Consider the following 23,607-nt stretch of genomic DNA (forward strand, 5'->3'; position numbering starts at 1 on the left):
ACAGAGGGCAGAGGAGGAGAACAAAGACAGGAGTAATTATGCCTGTCAATCTAGCTTGAAAGAGAAAACCCACAGATAAAGAAGAATATAACAGACACTTTAAGGTATGTTCTGGAACCTCAAAGCAGTGTTTCCTAATGTAGATTCTAAGCCCTTTGCAAATTACAGGGGCCTGTCTAGGACAGTGATTCTCAGCCTTCATTGCTTATTAGGATCAGGGCTGGGAAAGGTATTTTTAAAATCCAGGAGGTGATTCAAATATGTTTGTCATTTACTATAGGGCAGAGAGAAGGGCGGCTGTGTGTTCTGGGAAGGGGCCACATGAGGGAACTGTGTCTTGGTTAGGGTGACCCTGGTTGGGTCTGTCTGCATGGGCCTTGGCCTACTCCTTCCTTCTCTCCATGTCACAGACCTACTATGCAGACTTCAAGGGTTTTTTGTGTGTGTGTGAATAAATTTTAGACAGTATTTTTAACAGCATCCTGAAGATGTTGTAGTCTTACAGCACCCGTGGGAGTTAGTTATTTCAGATGAGAAAGCCCAACGGGAGTCAGAGAGGCTAGGGAGCCAGTCTCAGGCTGTGCAGCTAGCTAATGAAAATGCATTTCTTTTGCTTCAGGACAACTTCTGTGTCTGTACATTGGTGGCTTGTTTTTAAAGTCACCTGCAAGAATAGTAATAATTTGACTTGGAAACCATAAATTTTATTTTTACCTGGATTGATGGGGTTCCTGTGAGAACTTAAGCTTTGTACAGATTCATACCGGAATCTGATGTGACTGAAGTGAAGTGATCCATGTACTCTGAAAGATCTTTACATATTGTTGAGTAACTGAATTGCTGCAGCTTCTAATGGAGAGGGCCATTAGCTCCAATCCTCAGAGAGCAGCAGCTCTTCTCTTCAGGCATCACATCCATTCCAGGCTTCCAGAAGGAGGGAGCAATGGAGGCCTGGGGGGCCTGGCCACCTTCAATAGCCCGGGATTGATTGGTGGGGCCAGGCCCTGCTCTTGTTAAAATCTTTATACCCTTATGGGGACTACACAGCTGTGGCCTTGAGTTGTGGCTGATTTCTTTTCTAGTTTCATCGTTGCTATCTCAGTTGGTAAAAATGTGTTGATTATTAATGAAATAAAAAAGTTACTTAGCAGATTAAAATGAAATGCTAATCAGTGTTGAATTCTTAGAATCTTTATGGCTTATTTAGCGGCACAAATTGGTTGATGTCATTCTGACAGAAGCAGTCTGGTTTTTGCTTCATCCTGGGGATCTTCTAATTGTTTCTTCCCTGAGAAAAGTCACTTTATGTTTAAATGTAGTATGTGTGTGTATCCAACTTTCTGCGGCCCCGTGGACTGTAGCCTGCCAGGCTCCTCTGTCCATGGAATTTTCTGGGCGAGAATACTGAAGCGGGTTGCCATTTCCTATTCCAGGGTATCTTCCTGACCCAGGGATTGAACCTGTGTTTCTTGCATCTCCTGCATTGGCAGGCAGAATCTTTACCACTAGTGCCGCATGGCAGGCCCATGTATTTAAATGTTTCAGATTCCAATTCCTGAATGATTAAAAGAAAAGAAAAATATTCACAAGATAATGCCATGCAGACAGTAGATCTTTAAATCCCACTCCATACTGAATATTGTATAATAACCTATAAGCCTATAAGGGGAAAAAATATATATATATATATTTAACACTTTGCTGTACACCTGCTGGGGTCCTGCCTTCTTTCCGATTTCACTTCTTTTTTTTTTAATTTATATTTTTATTGAAGGATAATCACTTTACAGAATTTTGTTGTTTTCTGTCAAACCTCAACATGAAACAGCCATAGGTATACATATATTCCCTCCCTTTTGAACCTCCCTCCCATATCCTTCCCCATCCCACCACTCTAGATTGATACAGAGCCCCTGTTTCCTGAGCCACACAGCAAATTCCCCTTGGCTATCTATTTTGCATACAGTAATATAAGTTTCCATGTTACTCTTTCCATACATCTCACCCTCTCCTCCCCTCTCCCCATGTCCATAAGTCTATTCTCCAATTTCATTTCTTAAACTTTGCCCACTCTGTGAAAACAACAGTTGTCTTCTCTCTACTTCGCAAACACACCATGCTTACCCTGACCTTGTGATACTTCTCTTAGCTGTTTTCCCTGACTAGAATTCCCTTCTCCGGATTTGTGCACCACTAGATCCTTCTTGACATTCATGTCTCTGGGTAACTATCACCTCCACAGAGAGGCCTTCCTTGACCACCAGTCTAACATAACTGTCAGTCACCCTCTATCACATCACCTTACTTTAATTCTCTGCATTGCACATATCACTGGCTGATGCTTTCTTATTTATTGATTGATTTGTTTATCATCTCTCCATGGGATGTAGACTCCATGAGAGCAGTGACCTTGTCTGTTCTGTTAGTCACACAATCCCAAGTACCCAGAGCTGTGTCTTGCATATAATCAAAATAATATTAAAAGCTGACATTTATGGCACATTTCCAGTGTGCTTAGGCAAATAGTAATACAATACATAGTACTTACCCTCATATGGTAATATGTATGTACTTTTATAATAATATACATGTGTATTTGAAAGAAAGTAAAAGTCTCTCAGTTGTGTACAACTCTTTGTGACTCCATGGACTGACTATACAGTCCATGGAATTCTCCAGTCCAGAATACTGGAGTGGGTAGCCTTTCCCTTCTTCAGGGGATCTTCCCAACCCAGGGAATGAACTAGAATCTCTCTCATTGAAGGCGGATTCTTTACCAACTGAGCCACAAGGGAAACCCCACATGTGTATATACATTAATTATATAATATACAACATAATAAAACATAATATATTATACATATGATGTATGCATGATATGTAAAACACACAGAGAAGTAGAATAGTATTTAATAGTCCAAATAATAGCTTTATAACCATCACCTCTATTTAATAATGTTTTGTCATACTTACCTCAACTATTTTTTCTTAATGTGGAAATGTTTTAAAGTTACAGATATCATGACATTTAACCTGTAAACACTTTTAAATGCTGTGCTGATATTTTTCTTCTGTGGTTGTCAGCCTCCAAGATGCCCCAGTGATCCTTGCCTCCCAGGATTCATCCTCTCGGGTAATCCCCTTCCCTTGAGCACAGGCTGAACTTACTGCTTTGCTTCTGACAAACAGAATATGGCAGAAGCAATGGGATGTCCCTTCTAAGATTAGGTTTTAAAAAAAATGGAAGCTTCTGTCTTGCACATCTTGTCTCTCCTGCCCTTGATCTTTCACTTGCTCTGATGGAAGTCTACACCATCGTGAGCAGCATGGTGGAGAGGCCCACGTGGCGGGAACTTATAGCCAGGATCCAGCAGTGCTATATAGTCCTGTTAACAACCTTATGAGTGAGTTGGGAAGCGTCTTCCCCCAGTCAAGCCTTGAGATAACTGCAGGCTGGCTGACATCTTTTTTTTTTTCCCCAATATTTGGGATTTTTTGTTTTAATTTATTTTTTTTATTGAAGTACATTTGATTTACAGTATTGTGTTAATTTCTTCTGTATAACATTGTGACTCAGTTATATATATATACACATTCCTTTTTATATTCTTTTCCATTATAATGTATCCCAGGATATTGAATATAGTTGCCTGTGCTATACAGTAGGATCTTGTTGCTTATGCATTCTATTTGTAATAGTTTCCATCTACTAACCTAAAATCGCAGTCCACCCCTTCCCCACCTCTCCTCCCCCTTGACAACCACAAGTCTCTTTGCTGTATCTGTGAGTCTGTTTCTGTTTCGTGTGTGTGTGTGTTAGTTGCTCAGTCGTGTCCGACTCTTTGTGACCCTGTTGACTGTAGCTTGCCAGTCTTCTCTGTCTATGGAATTCTCTAGGCAAGAATACTGGAGTGGGTTGCCATTCCTTTCTCCAGGGGATCTTCCTGACCCAGGATCAAACCTAGGTATCCCACATTAGAGGCAGATTTTTTTTTTTTTTTTTTTACTGTCTGAGCCACCAGGGAAGCCCCTATAGATGAATTCATTTGTGACATATTTTAGATTCCACATGTAAGTGATATTGTATGGTCTTTGTCTTTCTCTTTCTGACTTGCTTCACCTAGTGTGATAATTCTAGTTGCATCCCTGGCTGACATCTTCATTGCAGCCTGTGAAAGACCCTGAGCCAGAGGCACCCAGTGAAAGCTGCCTGGATTCTTGACTCACAGAAACTGTGAGGTAATAAATATTTGGCCTTTTAAGCTGCTAAATTTTTGAGGAAATTTGTTATGTAGCCATCAATAAAAAACGCACCTACATAGCCCCAATCTCATTAATCCTAGGATGAGCCTAATCCTATTAGGATGAGCCTCTTTGAGCATTGCTGAACCGTGAAGGGTACAGCTGGGTTGGCAAGAGGAAAGGGTGCTTATCCTGCTGTGATGGGCAATAGGCATCAAATCTCTGTTGCCTTAAGTTATGTGGATAAAAGATTTTACATCTTTTGGAAGTGGAATCTTATCTTTCAGTGTCTTCCGAGACACTTATTACCACTCATTCTGGTTTTAGCAGTGTTCTCGTCTTGGCTGTAAATAAACCCGGATTTCTTCCGAGATTATAGAGCTTGACTCACAGGAGGTTTCTGTCTCTGGATTCAGTGATCTTTGAGAAAGTGGTGTGCTTTGGGGAGACAGTTCTGTGGGACATTCTTAACCATCTAATGGTCAGGATACATGGACAAGGGGTTTAGTAGGGGAGTAATAGGTCTCCCACAGGGTAGGAGCTAAAGACTGAGTCCTATGCTTGAAAAGACACAGCACACAGAATTCTGATGTGATACCCAGCATACTCATGGGTATATCATCTGAGAAGGAATCAGATTCCTTTTTTTTTTTTTTTTTGCCATTCCCAGATCAGGAATCGAACCCAGACCCCAGCAGTGAAAACACTGAGTCCTAATATTGGACTGCCAGGGAATTCCTCAGAAAGATGAGGTCGATAGCAGTTTGATTTCATCCCAAGGGACCTGTGCCTATTGTGTGAATCAGGTCTACCACTCTGGCCGGATGCTAAACAGTTCTGGTGGTTAAAGATTTTCACCAATTTTTGGTGATTGCTCAGATGTTTGAGTGGAGAAGGAAATGGCAATGCATTCCAGTATTCTTACCTGGGAAATCCCTTGGATAGAGGAGCCTGGCTGGCTATAGTCCATGGAGTTGCAAGAGTTGGACACGGGTTAGCAACTAAACAAATGTTTGAGAATGGTTGAAGATCCTGGATTCTAGCTAAGGTGAAACCTGGGGTCCATAACATGAAGAAAAATCCTCCAGGAATGTGGAGTCTGCTTGCAGGACCCTGATGGCCAAACACAAAACCTGCCATTAGAATCTGCTTCTGTTCAACTTTCTTAGAAGAAGGATAAGTTCCTTACAACAGGATTTGATTTTAAACTTCAACATGACATTGAATTCAGTCTGATGTGTTATTTTATTAACTAAATCATATTTGAGGGCAACCAGATAGTCTTTATTGAATAAAGAGTACAGCTGCCTCCTCTGTTGCCCAAATACAGAACTGCCAGGACAGAAATGAAATTAAGGAGAAAGCCTCTTGGGAAGTGATTTGACTTGGGGTGCTCTATATTCTTTACCCTTAGAAGGTGTAGCTGGGAAAGTGAAACTGGGGAGATACATAGAGCTTTTGTACTCCTCAAATCTCACTATTTCAGTTAAATGTCTAATCAGACCCAAAACCAGCCATATTGCAGCAACTTCAAGAAGAGAGATAAATAAGAAGGCCGATCATCAGTGAGTCAGTAACGCTGCGTCATTGTTAGAGATGTCAGCTATGGTTCTTGAAAACTTCCAGAAGCTGCTGTTTAGTGATATTAAATTATAATAATAAGTGAAGCTAATCAGGTATTTGCCTCCTCCTGGGAAATGTTTTCCTGCTCTAGATCTCCCATATATGAATTTTTTCTATGACTGCTGCAATTCCTTTGTCCCACTTCCTTAAAATTACAAGGTATGTGCATGAATGCTTTGAGTGTGGAGTTCAGAAGGTGTTCAGACACATTAATAGGAGGACTGAAGTTCAGAAGAGCAAGTGCAATCCTGTCCTTATAGTGGAGAATGTATGTGCATCCTTGTTTGATCCACAGAAAATTTTAAGAGCAGGGACATCAACAAAGAGAAAATCGGGAGGAAGAGGTGAGATGGCAATTAGGGAAGGGGTCAAGATAATGCATGTACACTGAAAAAAATTCTCTTGTATGTTCCTCTAGGGAATTTTGTAGAAGATTATAGGAGTATCTAGTTGCCTTCCAGAATGCAATCTGAGGAGCGATTAAATTTAGGGGCTTCTTCTGGTGCCTGCCCCCCACCCCCACCCCCAACCACCTTAATTTTTTCCCAGAGTGTAAGCCAATTGGTGCATTGCCATCTATGGGGTCACACAGAGTCGGACACGACTGAAGTGACTTAGCAGCAGCAGCAGCAGTAAATGTCAGAATGTTGTAAAAGTTAATGATTTTAATTCTGATATTTACCCATAAGGACTGTTAATCATCTCTTATATAAGATAGCACCCCCTGCAGTTGAAAGAATCACACATTCAGTGATTTTAGAGTATGCTGGGAATATGAACAAGAGCTTTTTAAGAAGTGGCCTGTCCTATTGTTTCTGACAAAGAGAAGTCTGATAAGAGTGTAAGAGAGACTAGAACGCAGATTTCCTGCTGCTTTGCCCTCTGGGAGAGTCTCATGCAGAAAAAGAACTTCAAGTGTGTGTTCTTTGAAGGTTGGAACATTACTGGGATCTGTGCCATCCTTGGGGAAGGTACTCAGAATTTTCTTTCTCAATAGTCCTTAGTCTCAGTTAATTGAGAGAGGGACAGTTAGAAAAGGAATGATATCGACATTGACTTCACTGGAATTATCTGCTTATAAATGGTGTTGGTGCTCAAGTATAGGGAACACTAAGTAGGTGAAACATATTAATTATCATTTATTCTTAGACTAATAGAAAAATGAGTGCTTGAAAGTCTTTTGACTATTAATTTTTAATTTCTCTCTAGAACAATATTTTCCTGCATAGCCAGTCTTTTTTGCCACTTACAGCACTTGGAAATTTAGCTAAATGGCAGAAATGGAGCTGATAGTGGCCAGTAAAAGCTGGGAACAGAATTAGTAAGGGAGTAAGTAGATGTAATTCTGTGTTCATTTCTGTAGCTGCTTCCCAAACACTCTACTCACTATCCTACAGTGATACATGTGAAAACAAGTCATCAGTTTTTACCTAGAAGCATGTTAATGGAGATTTAATTTTCCTAGGAGTGCTATGCAGAGTTGTTGTTTAACGTCTAAGTCATGTTTGACTCTTTGCAACTCCATGGACTGTAGCCTGCCAGAATCTTCTGTTCTTGGTATTTCCTAGATAAGAATACTGGAGTGGGTTGCCATTTCCTTCTCCAGGGGATCTTCCCAACTCAGGAATCAAATATGCATCTCCAGCATTGGCAGATGGATTCTTTACCACTGAGCTACCAGAGAAGCCCTGCCATGTAGAGTAAATATGGCCATAAATACTTTGTGTGCTTCCAGAGGAAAGATCTGGAATCAATGGTAGATGTCCCCAGGAGACATATTTTGTCTCAGTATAAGGAACTGACTAACCATAAAATTGCCTGCCTTGCCCAGGAAATGATGGATAAATTCCTGGAGGGCTTGGGTGTGGGAACTGTCTGGTCAGAAAGTGGGTGAAGGGATTTCTATACTGGGAGGAAAGTTGGAGCGTTCTGCCCACAAATAGTACTTGTTCTGTTATTGGTGATGAGTGTAAAATAATTGCATATGTTAGAATAGCACCTTGTAGTTTGCAAAATGCTTTCACATTTTTACGTTTTAAAATCCTTACAGGAGTTCTCTATGCTAAGAAAGGACAGAGATCAAGCATACTTAAATCTAGTTGCTGTTGTTCTTGTTTAGTTATTCAGTCGTGTCCAACTCTTTTGTGATCCCACAGACTGTAGCCCGCCAGGCTCCTCTGTCCTCATGGGATTACCCAGGCAAGAATGCTGAAATGAGTTGTCATTTCTACCTCCAATGGAGATCTTCCAGACCCAGGGATCTAACCTATTGGCAGGTGTTGGCAGGTGGATTCTTTAGCACTAAGCCACTAGGGATAAAGGTGGTTAATACTTAAGGCTATCAACACCTTATTTGATGATTTCTACTATGATAGATTTCAGATGGACAGAAAAGTAAAAGAGGGTTACCTGCCCTCAAGGAGATTAAACACTACTTGAGGAGATAGGACACACACATAAATAAGACTATGAGATGACATGTGTGAATTACCTAATGATTGATTTAGGTGAGTGTTTCCCAAAGTGTGGTTCCTGGACCAGCAGCCTTAGCACTACCTGAGCTCTTGTTAGAAAGGCAGAGTCTTGAGTCCCACCCATACCTACTGAATCCAAAACCTGGGGATTTGTGGGAGACAAATCAGTATTTTTAAAAAGCCCTCCAGAGGATTATGATGCATGCTTGAGTTTAAGAACACTGATATACTCTAGTCTAGACCAGCACTTCTCAAACTTCAGTGTACATGAGAATCATCTGGAACAGCACTATTCAAAGCGTGGTCCAAGAATTACTGGCTGTCTAAGAATCACTGACCCAAAAGCTTGTTAAAACACAGATTCTCTCCCAGTCTCACTCTCAGTCATTTTGATTCAATAGGTGGCATTTGTGATGCTGATGCAGCTGGTCCCAAACTGCTCTTTGAGCAGCCCTGCTCTAAGCAGATGTGCCTCTGGGGGTTGGCAGAGGAGAGGTGCTCGGCACTGGACGGTGCAGGTAACCTTTCTGGAGTGGAGGAGGGAGCCTGTGATCTGAGCCTTAGGGAAGTGTTGAGTTAGGCCAGTGGAGGTTATCTGAGGAAGGATGAGATGGGAGGTGGTGCTGGGAGTACTGTCAACTGCTTCTGTGCATCTCTACACATGAAAATGAAGCTGGAGTTGCCTCATCACCCAAGCCTTCTTCCTCAGTGCCCTTCAGAAGGGCCCTTCATGTTCTATTTTTGCTGAAACCCTCCAGTAGTTAGAACTGGGGCCCACTTGGGGAAGCCTGGGGATGCTACAGACTTGAGACTTTGACTTGGCCTTTTCATCTCGAACCAGAATCTAATCTAAATTCAGTCTTTTTCTTAAAAATACTTCCTGCTAAGCTCAAAAGACCAAATTTGGAACAATTTGAGCAACATAAGGAATAAGGAGAGTACTGGATTACTCTTTACTGGAGTAAAAGAAATATTGACAAGTGCATGCTTATATAAATAATTGAATATGTCAGTAAAAGGGGGATGAAGGGAATAGCAGTATTTGAATCAATAGATGTAGAAGTAATAGAGCAATAGAAAATCCTGATTAGGCAAACTCCACAGTATTTAGTTGTTTCATTTGATGTCTACTGATGGATGCTAAAATTAGTGGGCCAAAGTTTGAGGAGAAACAGGATAGTGATAGAGTCTCAAAGTTTCTCCCCCAAGGTTATTAACTGCAAAAGGAAAACTAGTGACATTACAGGGAAGAAACCTTATGGATACTACCTTTACCACGTGGTCATGGTTAATATCCCCAGTGATAAGACGTATGGACATTATGGACCTCCTGATATGATGCTCTGAGAAGGGGTATTGGGGGTCTCCAGAGAAATAAACCAATAGGAGATACAGATCTAGATATCTGGATCTATCCATGTCTGTTTCTCTCATATAATAAATTTATATGGGTTCATACAATTATGGAGGCTGACAGATACCAAGATCTGCAGAGGGGGTTGGCAAGCTGGAGACCAAGGAGGGCTGATGGTGTAGTTCCAGGCAGAACTGGCTCAAGACCCTGGAAAAGCCAGTGTTTCCATTTAAGTCTGAAGTCAGCAAAGGCCTCTGTCCTAGTTGAGAGGCAATTAGGTAGTAGGAATTTTCTCTTCCTCCGGGGAGAGTCCGCCCTCTTGTCATATGAAGGCCTTCAACTATCTGGAGGAGGCCCACCTGCACGACGGAGAGTGCGCTACTTTGCTCAGCCTATCACTTAAATGTTAATCTTGCCCTGCTGCTGCTGCTGCTAAGTCGCTCCAGTCGTGTCTGACTCTGTGTGACCCCATAAACGGCAGCCCACCAGGCTCCCCCGTCCCTGGGATTCTCCAGGCAAGAACACTGGAGTGGGTTGCCATTTCCTTTTCCAATGCATGAAAGGGAAAAGTGAAAGTGAAGTCGCTCTGTCGTGTCTGACTCTTCGCGACCCGATGGTCTGCAGCCTACCAGGCTCCTCCATCCATGGGATTTTCCAGGCAAGAGTACTGGAGTGGGGTGCCATTGCCTAAATCCCAGAATAATGTTTGACCACATCACTTAGCCCCCCATGCTGTAGTCAGGTTGACATATGAAATAACCATCACAGGAGCATTTGTAAATGTGGATGACTACTCTAATGATTAATCACCTTGGACAAACCCAAGTTGATGACCATTTTGCAAAATAGCTGATCAGTATTCTTTAAAAATGTCAAGGTTATGAAAGACAAGGAGGGACTTCCCTGACGGTCCAGTGGTTAAACCTCTGTGCTCACTATATGGGGTTCAATCCCTGGTCAGGGAACTAAGATCTTGCAGGACATGGCTGTGTGGTGGGGTAGGTGGGGGCGGGGGTGACAAGGAGAGACTGAGGAACTAGGGCGACCTGACAACTACATGCAATGTGGGATCCTGAGGCAGAGAAGAACATTAGTTGAAAAACCACTAACATTTTAACGAAGGGTACAGCACTGTTAACTGAATTATATTGATGTTAATTTCTTAGTTTTGGTAAATGTACTGAGGGACTTTCCTGGTGGCTCAGTGGTAAAAAATCTGCCAGCAAGGCTGGAGATGCAGGCAGGAGACATGGATTTGATCCTTGGGTTGGGAAGATCCCCTGGAGAAAGGAAATGGCAACTGACTCCAGTATTCTTGCCTGGAGAATCCCAATCCATGGGATTGCAAAAGGGTCCAACACGACTGGGCGACTAAACAACGACAGCAACAATAAATGTACGGTGGTTGCCTGGTTCCGTTCAGATCAGTCGCTCAGTCATGTTGACTCTTTGCGGCCCCATGGACCACAGCACACCAGGCCTCCCTGTCCATCACCAACTCCTGGAGTTTACTCAAGCTCATCTCCATTGAGTCGGTGATGCCATCCAACCATCTCATCCTCTGTCATCCCCTTCTCCTCCTGCCCTCAATCTTCCCCAGCATCAGGGTCTTTTCCAATTAGTTACTTCTTTGTATCAGGTGGCCAAAGTATTGGAGTTTCAGCTTCAACATCAGTCCTTCCAATGAACACTCAGGACTGATCTCCTTTAGGATGGGCTGGCTGGATCTCCTTGCAGTCCCAGGGACTCTCAAGAGTCTTCTCCAACACCACAGTTCAAAAGCATCAATTCTTCGGCGCTCAGCTTTCTTTATAGTCCAACTCTCATATCTATACATGACCACTGGAAAAACCATAGCCTTGACAAGATGGACCTTTGTTGGCAAAGTAATGTCTCTGCTTTTTAATATGCTGTCTAGGTTGGTCATAACTTTCCTTCCAAGGAGTAAGCGTCTTTTAAAATTTCATGGTTTAGCCACCATCTGCAGTGATTTTGGAGCCCCCCCAAAATAAAGTCTGACACTGTTTCCCCTGTTTCCTCATCTATTTGCCATCAAGTGATGGGGCCAGATGCCATGATGTTAATTTCTTGAATGTTGAGCTTTAAGCCAACTTTTTCACTCTCCTCTTTCACTTTCATCAAGAGGCTTTTTAGTTCCTCTTCACTTTCTGCCATAAGGATGGTGTCATCTGCATATCTGAGGTTATTGCTATTTCTCCCGGCAATCTTGATTCTAGCTTGTGCTTCCTCCAGCCCAGTGTTTCTCATGATGTACTCTACATATAAGTTAAATAAGCAGGGTGACAACATACAGCCTTGACGTACTCCTTTTCGTATTTGGCACCAGTCTGTTGTTCCATGTCCACTTCTAACTGTTGCTTCCTGACCTGCGTACAGATTTCTCAAGAGGCAGGTCAGGTGGTCTGGTATTCTCATCTCTTTCAGAATTTTCCACAGTTTATTGTGATCCACACAGTCAAAGGCTTTGGCACAGTCAATAAAGCAGATGTTTTTCTGGAACTCTCTTGCTTTTTCGATGGTTACCTTAGCTGTTCATTTTAGCAGAAGCTAGTTGAAGGGTATACAGAAACTGCTATTTTTGTAACTTTTCTATAAGTCTAAAATTAACTAAAAAATTAATTAGGAAAGTTTTTTTTTTAAAGTTTCCTGCCATTGGGTACTCTGAGGACTTCTTAATAACAGAGTATTTTTATACTCTTTAAATTTATAACTGTAGTGTGTGTGTGTATACATGTATAATTGTGTGTCTACCATGAATGCTAAATTCTATCCATTTTTTGAGGGAGGGGGCAAGTACCTTTAAAAACCCTTAGACTTTTCTTCCTTTCTCCTTCTATATTCTGTATTTCCTCCTGATGAAAAGCATCCTTTTGTAAACATTCACAGCTTAGCCCTCCTGCTGTTCCTTGGGGTCTTTATCTCATAGATGAAGCTTTCTGTGGCAGCTTGTGCAGAGCAGAGAGTATCAGGCTGGGAGTCAGGAGACTGGGTGCTGGCATTTTTAGTCTGTTTCTGTTGTTATTAATAACTCAGGGTCCTTCTAGCTTTAATGTTCTGAGCCAAAAAGCAAATTTGGGCTGAACGCTATATGTATTAGTTGATGTATGGATTCAAATGATTATATTTATGGTTATTATTTTTCTTTTTTTTTTTTATCAAGGTCTTATGTGCTCTATTTTTAGGTTTCCTAAGTTTTTATAAAACTCATGTACATTTTTTCCTCTTGCTCCCCCAAATTTTTGGAGTCTACAACAGACTTCACATTGTACTCTAGCATTTCCCTTAGACTCTTTCCTTTTAGCAGTTTAAGGAAATTTCAGGGGAGCCAGGAAGCCATTATAGCTCTCCTTTAACCTGTTTTCTTCCCTTTGAATCTGGGTCGTATGTGTAAAAGTGAAATTTGAAAGAGAGCTGTCTGACTGAAAGCTTCCATTGCCATGAGAGGGCTTTGAAAGAAGGCTCGTGCTGGAAAGATGAATATAGTTTATGAGATGGAGAGAAGTAGGGGGCACATATGGGTTTTGGGAGGGCAAGGAGATGTGTGGGTGCAGCATGAGCAGAGGTGTAGCAGTGGGAAGCATGAAGTGGGCTGGTGAATGGGGCTGTCCCAGGCCTGCTGGGTTAAAGAAGGGTGAGGGGCAAAGCCGGAATGTGGGTGGGAGCAGAATGTGATGAGCCTTGGACTACAGGTTGAGTTTGGAATGTATTTCATAGCCCATTTCATAAATCATTAAAAGTTGTGAAAGGCAGTGTCACTATGAAAAGAATGTCCTAGAGATTTAGCTTTGGGTGAGATATGGAATAGACTGGAAAAACAGAAGGGCTCTTATCATGAGTGCTGGTATTTGATGAGTTACCCAGATTTGGTGCTAAGTGCTTTAAATGTGTTATGAAATTTAATCCCCACAGTGGTCCTAGGAAATACCTTTAATATCATCTCCTTTTCCAGATGGGAGAACCGAGGCTTGGAGAGGTTGATTAATGAGCAGGCTTTCATAGTGAATAACAGTGGGACCAGGATGTGAAGGAGGATGGATCCATTTCCTCCTGGGCCACCTTTTTATCCTAAAGTTTTAAAGCTTCTCTTTATGTTTGTTTCCTGTTGGTGCTCAGTGGTGAGAACCTTGCCAAGACCATGGAGACATCATACAGAGCCTTGCTTCCTCCAGACTTCCTAAGTAGCTTAGGGTTCTGGTTCTCCCCAAGGAAATGTAGTAATTTAATAAAGTAAGTGCCGAGGCTGGCTGTGCTTGACTTGAGATGGTTTAAGCAAATGTCCAGATGTTCTTAAGCATTTCAAGCTTTAACAACTGGAGTTGGAGACAAGGAGGTGCCTCTGGGGTTCTAGGGGTGATCAGTTCTCCCTTTTCTCCATGAACCCCCTCCCTCATCCGCTTACCTTGGTATATTCCCAGTTACTTCCCTGCTGTGCTATCATATCAGTTGATATATCGCAGACTTGTTTGTTTTACCTTTGTTTCTAGTTTTTGGTAAAAGAAGGTGCATGCATTTGGTTTTGCAAAGCTTCTGATGCTCTGTTAAGCAGATGTATGATGGAAGATGCTGAATGCCATTGTGACTTAGCAGGACAGCAAGGGCCAGCCAGTGACCTCTCTCTTTCTCTGCTGCAGGTGACAAGAAGTACATCATGGGGCCCAAGCTCTCCACCCTCGATGCTACTGTCTTTGGACACTTGGCCCAGGCAATGTGGACCTTACCTGGGACGAGACCTGAACGGCTGATTAAAGGCAAGCCCTATGAAGCTCTCAGGTTTGGGGAGTTGCTGGGGGCCAGGGGTGGGGGCAGCACAGTGGAGAATTCTGGGCCCAAGCCTGTGAGCTTGGCTGTGCTTTGTGGAGACACCAGGCTGTGGTGTCCGGGGCCAAGGTTGGTTTTCTGTGTCAGGATCGGTAGAGGCAGAGGAGGAGAGATGGAGCTTCTCGCCTGTCATCCTGCACAAACCATGTTCCTAGCAAAGCTGACACAAGTCCTGCCACGTTCTACACAAGGGCTTTTCTTCCAGCAGCCTACCTAGTGGATTTCATACTTGTCACTGAAACAGGACTTAAAGTCCCCTAGTGTCCTAGTTTTGTCAGTCTGCCTTAATTTCCTTTGGATGGTGGTGGCTTTCCAGTTTCTGCTTTATCCAGCACTGCGGCACCTGAGGTTGGGTGGTCGCGATGGACTCACTGCCTATCTCGCATGCTCCTTTTGAGTACAGACTGGTCTTAGATAGTTCACATGTGGATATAGGTACATAGGATTCTGTGTCATAAGTTCAAAACACTCCCTTCTATTCCAGTTGGGTGTCTGTAGATCATACCTGGAGAGTAGTAGAGCTGGAAAATTCAAGAACTTTGTGGGAAAATGAGGAAAAAATGTCAACAGATTCTTTGTAAGTCTGGTGCTATGTGAGGTATTATTATTGATATTATATGTACGTTTTGACCAAAGAAATACAATCTTGTATCTTTGTTGTGTGATCTTGATGTAGGCCTGTGAGAATTATAATTGTAAACTGGTGGAATAAAAGTGGGCTGAATGGGGCCAGAGCTAGAGGATGAACATATGTGTGAGGGTAGGGATGGGGATGGTTGCCAGGGGTCAAGTTCTTGTTGGCAGTGGGGCAGGGAAAGTCAACTCAACCTGGGTTGATGTTAAGGGACCAGATCGTCATGTGTGTTAGTTTGTGTGTATGTGTGTGTGTGTGTGTGTGTGTGTGTGTGTGTGTGTTGGAGTGGAGTATTGGAATATGCATGGCTGCTGGGGCCTCTGAGAGAGGCTTCTTCTGCATGGATGAATGGAAACCACTTTGAGTCATCTCTGGTTTGAAACAGTACCTAAGCAAGTACCTGGTGTTAGGAATGTGGGGATCAAGGTTCTATATTTTGGTTTGGGGAAGGGGAATGAGAGGAGTTAATCAGGGCTTTGGTAGCTTAATCAGTAGAGCATGGGACTTTTAATTCCAGGGTCATGCGGTCAAGCCCCATGTTGGGTGGTTACTCTTCAATATTTGGGCTTCCCTGGTGGTTCAGACAGTAAAGAATCTGCCTGCAATGCAGGAGACCTGGGTTCAGTCCCTGGGTTGGGAAGATCCCCTGCAGAAGAGAATGGTAACCCACTTCAGTATTCTTGCCTGGAGATTCTGATAGCTTATGGTGAATGGTACTGCCAGATTCGTGGTCTCCGAAGGAGAAGATTTAACTCTGGGACCAAAGACAACCTCAGTTACTCAAAGTTTTGTGTCAGTTCAGTTCAGTTCAGTCGCCCAGTCGTATCCGACTCCTTGCGACCCCATGAATCGCAGCACACCAGGCCTCCCTGTCCATCACCAACTCCCGGAGTTCACCCAGACTCACGTCCATCGAGTCAGTGATGCCATCCAGCCATCTCATCCTCTGTCGTCCCCTTCTCCTCCTACCCCCAATCCCTCCCAGCATCAGAGTCTTTTCCAATGAGTCAACTCATGGCATGAGGTGGCCAGAGTACTGGAGTTTCAGCTTTAGCATCATTCCTTCCAAAGAAATCCCAGGGCTGATCTCCTTTAGAATGGACTGATTGGATCTCCTTGCAGTCCAAGGGACTCTCAAGAGTCTTCTCCAGCACCACAGTTCAAAGGCATCAATTCTTCGGCGCTCAGCCTTCTTCACAGTCCAACTCTCACATCCATACATGACCACAGGAAAAACCATAGCCTTGACTAGACGAACCTTGTTGGCAAAGTAATGTCTTTGCTTTTGAATATGCTCTCTAGGTTGATCATAACTTTCCTTCCAAGGAGTAAGCATCTTTTAATTTCATGGCTGCAGTCACCATCTGCAGTGATTTTGGAGCCCCAAAAAATAAAGTCTGACACTGTTTCCACTGTTTCCCTTTATTAAAGTAACAGGGATAGAGAAAGCTTCCAACAAGAGGCACTGGAAGGGGTCAGGAGAGTACCTGCCTCACAGATTTAAGTGAGGCCTTATATACTTCTCCGGAGAAGGCAATGGCAGCCCACTCCAGTACTCTTGCCTGGAAAATGCCATGGGCGGAGGAGCCTGGTAGGCTGCAGTCCATGGGGTCGCTAAGAGTCAGACACAACTGAGTGACTTCACTTTCACTTTTCACTTTCATGCATTGGAGAAGGAAATGGCAAACCCACTCCAGTGTTCTTGCCTGGAGAATCCCAGGGACGGGGGAGCCTGGTGAGCTGCTATCTCTGGGGTCGCCAGAGTCGAACATGACTGAAGTGACTTAGCAGCATATACTTCTCAACTAGCTGCTAAGAATAGATAAAAAGGATACCTCAAGATTGTAAGTTCCCCCAGACACTTTCCCAAGGCATACATCCTGAGATAACTTTGGCACAAGATTAGCCAGGGAGAACAGTTCCAGCAATGTCTCTGGATGAGATATACTGTTGCTGTTAATTAGGCATACAAGTCTTGAGAAACAGATTCCCAGCCAAGATCTGTTACAATTACAATCATTAACATAGAGTTTAAGAAAAGCATTTCCATGAGTAAGATGTTCTGTGTGATCATTAGTTCCTGGACCTAAAGAAAGGCCAGTTCTCAAGTAAGATACATTGTTGCATAAGGCTCAAGGAAAGCATGAGCAGCGACTGTTCACATTCTCCTTAAAGGGCTTTGGACTGCCTGCCCAAGCTTTAATTCTTTCATTCCTCCCTTTTTCTTTTAGGAGAATATGGTTGCCAGGGAAAGGGGTGGAGCAATCTTTTGGTAACTTCTTCCTGCTGGTAAGGGGCACAGACCCTAAATTGTTGAGGCATCATATTCTCCTTACCCTCATATTGAGGGTCTCTGATCCAGGAGCCCTGAGTAATAGCTAGAGGAGGCAGTAAAAACTAGAAGCATGAACAATCATTAGTAACTTAAATGTCTCAAGCTGCTTAGATACAAAATTCATTATACAGTTACATATATAAGGAGCAAAGAGCAAGAATAAAATGATTACGATTATTACTTTCAAGATAGTTTACCACTAAGGAGAGCTTCTAAATCAAGATTGTATCTGTGAGAAGAGTGGAACATCAGGGGAGTCCATTTTGAAGAGTGACCAGAATCTCTGCATCACTGTTACTTTGGGAAGCCGTTGTATCCTTTAGAAAGAACAAACTAGACAAGTAGATTAAAAGGCAGAGATTAAGTATCAGTAAAAGAATTACTGTAATCAGCAGCCCAAGCAAGAGTCAAAGAATCAGGTTACATTTGGAAGTAACTTTGATCCTGGTCTAGACAGAGTCAACACTTGGGCTGTCCTATTTATAAGAATGGAGCCATTTGGCATGTTCATATACATTTTCAATGTAGGTATCCCAGACCCAGTTAGAAGTAGTTGAAAGAATGACAACCTGAATCTTAACAGACAAAATAAATATTACCATTTCTTTTTAGAAAAATGAGTCTGAACCCCAACATAGACAGATATTTTAGGGAGACTTGTAGCCGCTGGATCATTGAAAAAGCAAGAGAGTTCTAGAAAAACATCTATTTCTGCTTTATTGACTATGCCAAAGCCTTTGACTGTGTGGATCACAATAAACTGTGGAAAATTCTGAAAGAGATGGGAATACCAGACCACCTGACCTGCCTCTTGAGAAACCTATATGCAGTTCAGGAAGCAACAGTTAGAACTGAACATGGAACAACAGACTGGTTCCAAATAGGAAAAGGAGTACGTCAAGGCTGTATATTGTCACCCTGCTTACTTAACTTATATGCAGAATACATCATGAGAAATGCAGGGCTGGAAGAAGCACAAGCTGGAATCAAGATTGCCAGAAGAAATATCAATAACTTCCAATATGCAGATGACACCACCCTTATGACAGAAAGTGAAGAAGAAAGAAATGATGAAAGTGAAAGAAGAGGGTGAAAAAGTTGGCTTAAAGCTCAACATTCAGAAAACTAAGAACATGGCATCTGGTCCCATCACTTCATGGCAAATAGATGGAGAAACAGGGGAAACAGTGTCAGACTTTATTTTTTTGGGCTCCAGAATCGCTGCAGGTGGTGACTGGAGCCATAAAATTAAGACACTTACTCCTTGGAAGGAAAGTTATGACCAACCTAGATAGCATATTAAAAAGCAGAGACATTACTTTGCCAACAAAGGTCCATCTAGTCAAGGCTATGGTTTTTCCAGTGGTCATGTATGGATGTGAGAGTTGGACTGTGAAGAAAGCTGAGCACCGAAGAATTGTTGCTTTTGAACTGTGGTGTTGGAGAAGACTCTTGAGAGTCCCTTGGATGTCAAGGAGATCCAACCAGTCCATTCTAAAGGAGATCAGACCTGGGTGTTCATTGGAAGGACTGATGCAATACTTTGGCCACCTGATGCGAAGAGTTGACTCATTGAAAAGGACCCTGATGCTGGGAGGGATTAGGGGTGGGAGGACAAGGGGACGGCAGAGGATGAGATGGCTGGATGGCATCACCAACTCGATGGACATGAGTTTGGGTGAACTCCGGGAGTTGGTGATGGACAGGGAGGCCTGGCATGCTGTGATTCATGGGGCTGCAGAGAGTCAGCCACGACTGAGTGACTGAACTGACTGATAGCCAGGTAGCCAGTTGTCTAAGTTTGTCCAAGTAGGCTTTAGCCTCTTATTGTGGTATTAACATATTAGCCAAAGTAGTTGTCACCACTGACAATTTTAGCATTTTTTTAGGTATGAGAAGATACTAGAATTTGGGTTCAAGAAAATCTTTACCTGAAAATATCTAACTTTCCGAAGGCCTGTTTTGTCCATTTTTCCAGAGCACAGAGTGAGTGCCTAATTTCTGATTTCCACCCTGAATTCCATTCAGGAGATGTTGAAGGTCAACAGCTGTAGTGTCCATGATTTAATCTTTGTAGATGCCCATGGCAAGTGCCAGTTTCCAGTTGCAGGGCCCCTGTATGGCCCTGAGTTTGACCATAGTTTGGGGGGCATTTCATGACCACCTTGTCCCACAGTACTGGGAAGGCTCATTCCCAGATCTGTCGAAGATTTCACCGATGGGCCACTCAATGTGCTGTTATTGGACTAGGGCCTGTGAGTAGCAAAAGTCTCTAGACCTCACCTGTCTCACTAGTCTCTTGGTCCAGGAAAACATTCCTTCTTGTTGCTTCTTCTCATATACAGAGTCACACCATTATAACTATGGGTTTCATATGGAACTGTGACTCAGTCACACACTTGATAATGTAACGGACAATACTTCTTGAAACAGGCAATATAGAAAGCAATATAGTTAGCAGTAATAGTAAAATCATAAGTAAGAACTTAAGTCAAGAACTTCCACTAGGTATAGCCCAGTGACATCTCCAGGAGGAGATGACTTAGTTTGTTAAATGACTACAGCCTGTTGTTAATCTCCTGGTTGCATATCCTGGAGCATTTTACCTTTATTCAAAGACTGGCTACTGAGATAAGCTTTAGAGATAAGCCCAGAGTGTCCTTTTTAATAACTTAATTAAACCTCTTAGCAATGTAACATAACCGCAGGGAACTATCTCAGAAGTGAGTTTTAGTAAATACAGACCTTAATTAACAAAACTAGAACTTAATATTTAGGGAAACATAATAGATGCTGTAGGCCTGACATCAGTTTGGTGGATTTTTTCTTTTAGAGCTCCCCAGTATACTTTGAGATTTCTGTATATATCCAGAAACAGTCTTTTTTACCTTGATGAGGCTGTTCAGAACCCAAGTGTCTCCAGTTTCTCGAGGGACGAGGCAGAGAGAAAAGAAAGATGTTTTAATTTTACCCACAGGTGTAAATCACTAAATTGTTTTAAACCATCAGTAACTTAAGGAGAGAGCTTCTTTATATCTGAAAACAAAGATTAGAAGCCAGTAATATGTCAGAGAAAAAGTCATAAAAATTGAGTCATATTTAGCAGTCTATTCAATCTCATGTAACCTAGCCTTTGTTCTGTCATCCTTGCCCGACGACCGAGGATGTCAGTGAAAACGATAGTCTCCAAGAAGCTTGTGAAGTTTCTTGCCAATGTCTGTACTACCTGTCCAGCAAAGTGGGTGCCCCAGTCACTGGAGATTGTAGAAAACATATTTTAGACATTTGTTCTCCATTGTGAGATACTAACCCTAAAGCCAGGAAAGGCTTTATCTTATCAAATAAAAGTGAGGTTTGTCGGGGAGCTAGGAAAAGCCAAGTGGCTGTCTTGGATTTCCCATAACCCCAACTATTTAGTTTCTAGCCATTGTTTATCTGTTTTAAGTTTCCCGCTGCTGCTTCTGCTGCTAAGTCGCTTCAGTCATGTCTGATTCTGTGCGACCCCATAGACGGCAGCCCACCAGGCTCCCCCGTCCCTGGGATTCTCCAGGCAAGAACACTGGAGTGGGTTGCCATTTCCTTCTCCATAAGTTCCCTGATGAGGGGTTAATTTTTGTAGAAGCAGAATGAGCTTTGTCTATGTGTGCCATAGTCTGTCATCAAAGGCCACATTCAAAGAAAACTTTGTTCTTTTAATAGGAAGAGAAAACCAAATTCCAGATTGGTACCAGCTTTTATTCACTGTGAAACAATAGTTATTCACTTAGTCAAAGTAACAATAAAATGTTTCAAAGACAGTTTAATGTCTTAAGAAGCTTGCATCATACACAAAACTCTCTTCCCCTTGCCACAAGCCTTTTTTATACTTCTGTGTGGTTATTTTATTTGCCCATTCAGAGAACAGCCACCTTTAAGTTCAGATTTACTTCCTTTCCCTTAATAGAATGTTATTCCATTCCTTATGCCTTTTTATTGAAAACACACATCCTACTTTCTTTCAGCAACCATGACCTGTACTTTATATCATCATTTTGTAGAATGGTAAATATAAATCACCCAAAGCTATATCATTGGCAAAAGTATCTTCACAATGTCTATGTTAATTAGATCAATAAACAAACATCAATACCAGGTATCAATTCAATAGTGAATATTTACCAGTTCACACAAGCCTGAAATTCATTTTAGTTTAATTTTCTTAAATTAGAATTGTTTGATTCGTAAGCACTTACTTTTCTTTGGGCCAATTAAATAGAGCTCACTGACCAATTAGCCTTTAGCAATGTTGTCCAAGGACGGAGACACACACTGGGACACACATATCTGGACAGACAGAAACCTCACAGTTTTCTGCCTGAAACTTAAAATGTCTATTTGCCTTTTTTTCCTTTGGCCTGAAGTTCTACCAATTTGCTCATGGCTGGAGTCCCAGACAGAATGGGCTGTGTATCTCAAGGACATGATAAGAGGTAACTTCAGAGTTTTTTCCCAGGCATGTTTTTTGTTTCTCAGGCAGGGTTGGAGCTCCAAAAAAAAAGTATTTTAATAAACCAGCTTTTTCCTAATTGCACAAGCAAAAATAACCAGTTTTGCAATTTCAAAAAGATTTCATTTTAACCAGTGTTCTCCGGAGTCTAAAGAATATCATGGCCATTCAGTATCAAAAATGTCATCTCTCTTTTTTGTAGTCATAGTTTCATAGCTAAAATTTAAACCAGAGAGTGTTCAAATTGGCTTTGATGACAGGGGTAGCCTGATTGATAAGGTGTTGTCCCAGCAGGGATTGTCTCTCCGGGAAGGTGAGGGCTTTTCTTAAAGTAAAGAGATCCTGTTTAGAAGGGGCTTTTTAGGCTCTGGGATAAGGATCAAACTTATCCCAGTTTTTCAAGATACAATTCAAAGGGGTGGTTCTGGAACTGTTAGCTCCCATCTGTAAGAGAGAAAAAAGCGGCACCCAGTGCCGTGGCTTTTTTCTACCAGAGGCATCCCTCGCTGCTCTAGATGGGAGTGGAGACAGGTCTTCCACCTAAGCTTCCTTCCCTGGCCAAGTTAATCTGTCCTTACCAGCGCGGGTGTCCCACTGTCGTCCATCCCGGTTCTACCACCGAGGAGGGGTGGAGATGCACCAGGGGTAGACCTGATGGCATCCCAGATTGATGTCCAGTTCCTCGCCATTAAAACCTTTGCCTGGTTTCTGCTCCTCCTCTGAGGTCACCTGGGGTAGAGCAGAGTAGCCTTCCAGAATGTCTCCCAAGCTCAGACCACTAGGGGAAACACCCATCTTCTGTGTGTCTGTGCACATTCCTGAGCACATTCCTGACCGCAGTAGAAGCAGTAAGTTAAAAAGGGCCAAACAGAAAAGCCAAGATGTCCCTTCTGAGAGCTTCCATATCCGCCTATGTGATAAAAAAGGAGGCGATGGAGGGCTGGCCTGCTAGGAAAAGAATAATCTTTCATGTTCATGGAGTGTCAAGGTCAACCTTTCTATTCCTGTCCAGCAGATTGTACAAAAAGAATATCTAAAGAGTTGAAATAAGGGTCACTGGAGGGCTTTATTTGGTCCACAAAGAGCTTGCATTACCAAGGGAAGAAGCCCGCTGCATTTCCAATCTGCCCAAATCTGGGGTTCCCTGATCTGAGTCCTCAGGAATCTCATGTTCACCAGTAATACATCCATCCATATAGTCTGGAGGCATGGCCATAACAAGAACTCATCTCTGGGTCTCTGGGGTCAGGAGGGTGATTTTCAGTCTGAGAGATGTCCCTGGAGCTAGAGCTCCACTTAGCTCCCTAATGTGTTCCTGCCTGCAGTGCCCTGTTGGAATGATGGTCTGGCTAGAAAAACTCAATAACAGCATGGATTGTAAGTCTCCTGACAGTCTACAATCCGGCATACTAGGTTAGTACCTTGACTTCCTCAAGCAGTTATGAAAGCAGTCAGAGAGACCAGGAAAGGCTGACCGGGGAAAAGAAGTTTGGTCCATACTCTTCATCCATTTTTGACCACTCCCCTCGTGAGGACATTGGTTCTTGACACTGGCAGGTCAGTATAAACCCTGGCAGGCATACTGCCATATGAGGATCACCATGGAACCGTGGAGCAGGA

At 42.6% G+C, this 23,607-nt stretch overlaps 1 protein-coding gene across 3 annotated transcripts in view; it reads left to right on the plus strand.

Annotated features, from left to right (window-relative positions):
* Positions 1-23,607, plus strand: part of FAXC (failed axon connections homolog, metaxin like GST domain containing) — a 78,003-nt gene that overhangs the window by 35,928 nt on the left and 18,468 nt on the right. For all 3 annotated transcript variants that reach the window (XM_070796043.1, XM_070796041.1, XM_070796042.1), the window contains one exon: positions 14,346-14,462. In XM_070796043.1, coding sequence (XP_070652144.1) covers positions 14,346-14,462 — 117 coding nt within the window. The remainder of the gene's footprint in view (positions 1-14,345; positions 14,463-23,607) is intronic.

The sequence above is a fragment of the Bos indicus genome, chromosome 9 (assembly GCF_029378745.1).
Source record: "Bos indicus isolate NIAB-ARS_2022 breed Sahiwal x Tharparkar chromosome 9, NIAB-ARS_B.indTharparkar_mat_pri_1.0, whole genome shotgun sequence".
In the NCBI taxonomy this organism is placed as follows: Eukaryota; Metazoa; Chordata; class Mammalia; order Artiodactyla; family Bovidae; genus Bos; species Bos indicus.